Source organism: Eutrema salsugineum, unplaced genomic scaffold (genome assembly GCF_000478725.1).
Source record: "Eutrema salsugineum unplaced genomic scaffold, Eutsalg1_0 scaffold_1, whole genome shotgun sequence".
NCBI lineage: Eukaryota > Viridiplantae > Streptophyta > Magnoliopsida > Brassicales > Brassicaceae > Eutrema > Eutrema salsugineum.
The window spans coordinates 17,870,581-17,876,454 of NW_006256909.1; the positions used below are offsets into that span (position 1 = coordinate 17,870,581).

General features: G+C 33.6%; 1 protein-coding gene and 1 non-coding gene across 2 annotated transcripts; both read right to left on the reverse strand.

The window, feature by feature from the left end:
* Positions 1–1,823: 1,823 nt before the first annotated feature.
* On the reverse strand, positions 1,824–3,854 carry LOC18030305. The gene is made up of 3 exons (XM_006414871.2): positions 3,242–3,854; positions 2,607–2,678; positions 1,824–2,029 (listed from the first exon to the last, which is right to left on the reverse strand). Exons 1-3 carry the CDS (start codon positions 3,806–3,808, stop codon positions 2,027–2,029), a joined length of 642 nt encoding a protein of 213 aa, XP_006414934.1. The 5' UTR covers positions 3,809–3,854; the 3' UTR covers positions 1,824–2,026.
* A 188-nt stretch (positions 3,855–4,042) lies between these two features.
* TRNAL-AAG lies at positions 4,043–4,123 on the reverse strand. The gene has a single exon. It is a non-coding gene; the product is annotated as a tRNA-Leu (tRNA).
* Between the last annotated feature and the right edge of the window lie 1,751 nt (positions 4,124–5,874).

A 5,874-nucleotide genomic window follows, 5' to 3' on the forward strand; every position in this document is an offset into this window, starting at 1 on the left:
TCTTTTTGATTTTTCTGCCTTCTTTATTCTTTACTTCTTATTCATCTTGGTCTTCGTCAAACTTATCTTCTTTTGGTTTTTCTTCATTTTCTTTTCATCTTTCATTTTTTTCCTCTGGTTTTCTTCTTCAACTCTAACTTCTTTTTTTCTTATCACTATTCTTCTTTAGTATTTCGTGTTCTCATCTTCTTCTTATTCTCAATGGTTTTATTCAAATTTCTATTCGTCTTTTTCTTTAGTTCTTATCATTAACTACATCTTCTTCTCTATATTTTGATTTATCTTTTTTTCTCCTCTTCTTCTACTTCTTCATTTTCCATTTTTTTCTTCTACTTTGTCTTCTATATTTTCATCATCTTCGTACCCTCTGACTTCATCACTCATCTTCATCTTTTATTAGAGTTTATAAGAAATACTAATTTTCAGAGCATAGTTAAACAATCCCAGAATATACATTGTTTACTTTGATCATAATATATGCATATATTATATAATAATAATCATTTTCACAGCTTAGGTACAATCACAATCATATCTAACAAAACCGTAGACATATTAGAAATCATAAACACTAAAAAAACCAATGAACAAATATATGACATCTTTGAAAAAATAAATTATCGTAAATAGAAAAAAAAGAGAATCTTGACTAAAAACCACAGTACAACTATATATATATATACATGATAGTGTAATAATTAAACAACAAAATATATAACCAGCACGTACCAAATATCAATCTAACCGACCGGAAAAATAATATAAAACCAAATTCAAAGACCCAAACAAAAAATTACCAACCAAACCACTAAAGACACAAATCCTTAGCTATTGGATATCATTTATATATAAGCGTGAGCACCAATACTAACAACTTCCAATAAAAATGCCTAATAACATCCATCAAAAATCTCAAATAGTATACCTCTCAACCGAAACCAGACAGAACAGAACGAAAGATTTAAAAAATTATTAAAATAATATAGTTAAACAAAATAAAATCAAAGACAATGTATAAAATTGACGAAACTTATACTAAAAGACATTGAATGGATTTCCGTACATGAAAGGAATTCATCATAGCACCTGCACGTCGTAACAAAGCAGTGAATCTCATTTGAAGAGAGCAGCAGGAACCCCATTGACTTGTCTTATACAAAGCTTATACATATTCGGTATCATCATGAATTAAACCTAAAACATAACATACATCTTTAAAAGTAAGGTGGACAACACCGTTTAATTGTTCTTATATCAATATAGAACATGGACTGCGAACGACGTGGAATAAAACCCTCAAGTAGTAAGCTTCACCAGCATTAGGGTTACAGTTGGAATGTCGCAGAGACGGGAATGCTATAACATTTTTTACAATCTCAAACCCAACGTGTCAGAAATCAAAATATATGTACGCTATGGCTTGTGGATAGTTTTGATTACACTTCAACCAACCGGTAAACTTATCGTTGTAAACACCAGCAGAAGAATTTTCATATTGTAAAGTTAACCAAAAGGGTATCATTTCTTCAAATTCTTATAATCTAAAATTTCAAATTTTACTATTGTTATAACTCGGTGTCATCGGTTTGGCTAATCGAACTGTTATTTAGGCCGACAAAAAAAAAAAAAAAAATTTTCTATTTACACTAAGTTTATGGTTCTGTATTTCGAAATCTGTACATGCCTAATGCCTAATGACTAAGCTGATAATCAAAGTAATAGAAAACGATGTTAAAGTTTTTTTTAATTCAAAAAAACTATTTCAAGAAAAATTAACGTTTCACCCGCATAACCAGAATGCACATCACTGAATCTAACGCATCTAAGAACTTAACAAGTCAATAACATCTTCATCACACTTTGACCTAAAGTGATAGTATCTGTTTGAAAGTATAGAATATATAAGAATCATATGACTTTGGAATGAAAATCCAGTAGTATTTATCTATACAAAATCTTACAAATCAACACATATGTATCTGGTCTCTTCCTCTCTCATCTGTGACCAGCTCAGGTTTTTTTTGTTTCACTGCACATTTAAAAAAACAATGCGGAAACATTTGATTTAGCTTTCACAACAACCTCATGATTGTAACTTTAATCACTTAAAACAATTGGCCTACACTCTAATATGCAATGGTCTAAAGGGCCAGATCGAATTATCTAATATGCAACCTTATCGGAGACCGATTCTTATCTTATGTTCATGCATCTTCAACAAAACTTATACAAGAGAACGAAAAAAACAAAAGATCCCATCTTCTTTCCTTTTGCCACTAGGAAGGAAAAAATCTATATTCAATGTAAATTCTTATGTTCATGCATCTTCAACAAAACTTATACAAGAGAACAAAAAAAAACAAAAGATCCCATCTTCCTTCCTTTTGCCACTAGGAAGGACAAAATCTATATTCGATGTAAATACACCATTAGAATGCTCTACTTCTACCTGAACCATAAGACTCGGTTTTTCTATAACTTAGTATTTTTCGCCAATCTGAATATAGTCTTGTAGATACTATAATCACATTGTAACCATTGACCAAAACATATTATTTGATAAAATTCCAGTAGGATCTCATGGGGAACTAAAGAAAACAGTTTACCTTATTATGACAATCTTGGTGTGAAATTTTCTGGCTGTTAACATTAACAAAGACCTCGCAAGACACTTCACCCTGCAGAAAAAAACAAAGTTACCCATGTATTAACACATCAGATGTTTATATCTTAACATTGGAAACTACCATAGCACTTAATAACCTAATAATCATGTCACACCAAATGTCAGAAGAATACCCAATTGAGGACACACATATCCCCTAACCAATCTGAGTTTCTTCTTTTTAATCTCAGAAGGTCAACAAATCCCAATCAGCTCAGAACAGGGTGGAATACAACAGAGCAAACATGTTCCAGAAGCTGAAAGAAACTACAAAATCCTTTCCTTCATAGGACACAGATCGAGAACCATTGATTGAAGTCACGAAAAAAAACAGGCAAATTCCTATAAACCAGCATCATGTTTTATTCAATGGTCTAAACCTACACAACCAATGACTGCTTCAGAGAATTGAAGTAACCAATACACAACATTTGTGCTATAACTCAATTAAAAACCTTCCTGGTCAAGCAAAATGTTCAAAACTTGGTACAGACTAAATCAAAGTTCCAAAGTTTATCTACATTAAGCCCTAAATTAAGGAAAAAACTAGGGTTTGACTAAAGATGAAAGAAATACCTCAACTGGGATTTGAAAGAGAAGAACACCAAGATCACCTGTGACCTGAGCGATTGTATCAAAAGGTATAACACCTTTGGCCAAATCTCCGATCAAGTAAATCACATCGTGAACAACCTCAAGACCATCGAGCTCAAGCGTCGCATTAACATAAGAGCTATCACGAGCACGAAGATGTCCGCCTCGCGACTTCACAAGCCCTAGCTCTCTCCCTCTATACCCAATCGAGACAACAAGTGAATCATAATCAAAGGAGAAGAAATCGCGATTCCGAACTTTGATTGTGAGGGAAAACGAGAGATCAAGAGCGGGTTTCAGCGAATCTAAGACACGTATGTGGTTAAGCTGGATTCGAGAGAGATTGATGTCTGGATCGGAGGGGTAGAGGAAGTAAACGGCGGCGGAGAGGAGGAGTATTGCGGCGGCGAAGAGGAGAGAGCAGCGGAGGTTGCGGAGGAAGGAAGGACGACGATTACGGCGGTATGGAGTTAGAACGATAACGGTTTGAGAAGGTTGTGATGAAGGAAGAGGTGTGTAAGGGATGCCGTATTCTTCCTTCGACGGCATTTTCGTCTACGCAGAGAGTTTCAACGAAGAAGATGGTTTCAATTTTCGAGGGAGGGGGTATAAAGTAGATTTTGGATATTATTGGGCTTTTTGTGAGAATTAGATTCTTAAATTGTGTATGAAGAAGACTTATTGAGCCCAAGTGTTCTTAACGAGATAAGTGGAGTGAGCAAGACCGTTGAATAATAGGACCGTTGAATAATTGCGTGAAAGGAGAAAAATTAAAAGTATAGATGTTGACAGTGGGATATGAACCCACGCCCTTTCGGACAGGAACCTTAATCCTGCGCCTTAGACCAACTCGGCCATATCAACTTTCTTGACAATTAATCCAGGAAACTTTATTTATATCTTTTTAATTTGATTAATTGTCAACAAAGTTGATATGTTCTTTTCGATCTATCCAGGGAATTTATTTGTATAGTTCTTTAATTTGATTAATTGTCAAATTTATTTTCGAACAATATTTCGGACAATTAATCAAAATTATTTTCGATCTATCAAGGAAACTTATTTCGAACATTTTTTATCAAAATTTCGTCCTATTATGAATAAAATGGTCAATGACCTTACTAATCATTATGTCAGACTTCACAGACCTTCTTTGCTCAGCCAATCATCATTATTATTTGTTGGATCCTTGAAAAAGATAAATAAGAGCAGAAGCAATTCAGATAAATCAGACGATTGTTTTGGCTGTGACGGATGATGTGGCGTTACCTGTCTCTGTTCTAACTATAATGAGAGAGCTCAGCAAAAAAAAGGAGTTGATAGTCAGCTCTGTTCTAACTATAATGAGAGAGCTCAGCAAAAAAAGGAATTGATCGTGTGATCCTGGTGTAAAAATTTCTTGTGTGTAATGAGTTTGTTATTGTCTTATTTTTAGCATTTTTCATATCATGCATATAAGACATATCATATCATAAAATATCATAAGCCTCATATTCTTGTGCATATATTAGTCCATAGTATCCAAGAAACATCCAAGAAATTTCATAAATCTCATATATTAGTCCACAATCTCATAAGTAAAGGATATAAATGTCCAAGAATTTCATGACTAACCAATGAATCTCCAAGAAACATGTCAGGATGTGAAATCAGGATATGATTCACATCGGATGTTCTTGATTCTTTATCGAAGGTCTAGATTTCGACGCTTATGTGACGAAGAAGCGTGTGGGAGAAGGGTTCCTTGTGGCTACTTGAGAAAGTCATTCATTGGAAGCTTTAGAGAGAGTGTGCGGTATTGAAGAAGCTATTTGAGGAATAGAAAAGGAAGTGATGACGCGTTGAACACAGAAGAGTCGTCCATGGCGAGAATGGTTGTGTTAGGAGAATAAGAGACGAAGATCTCTGAAGATATGTGAAGTAGAGAAGCGATTTCTTTGAATTGGATCTGCTTAGAGTGTTTGAGGTATTTAGGGAGAGAGGATGAGTAATCTGGAATCTAGAGATGACAATAAAGAAGAGCAAAAAGAAGAACTCGAAGATGACAAAGTAGACGTAGAAGGAGAACATAAAGAAGACAATGAAGAAGGGAAATGATGAAGAAGAGGGAGAAGAAAATGACAAAAAAAAAAAACAGAAGACGGATATGATAGAAAAAGAAGAACGATACGAAGGAAAAGAATTTAAAGATAAAGAAAAGTAAAAGATAAAGAAAAAGTCAGAAAAGACAAGAAAGATGATAAAAACAAAAGGAAAAAAAATATAAGAAAAATAAAAAGATGGATTAGACCAAGATGTCAAAGAAGAAGAAGGAGGAAGAAGGTAAAGATTTGGAGAAAATGAATAAAAACTGAAAGAAGATGAAGAATGAGTTGAAGAAGACGAATGTGATGAAAAAGAATAATAAACCAAATACGATGAAAAAGAGAGAAAGGAAAATACAAGGGAGAAGATAAACTAAAATAAATAATAAGAAAAAAAGACGAAACACAAGAAGTTGAGGTTGAAGACGGGATGGAGAAAAAACAAAGAATAATAAGCTTGAGAAAACGAAAACGATGAAAAAAAAAAGATAATTGGAAGAGAAAGACAATGAAATCGAAAGGAAAAGAAGA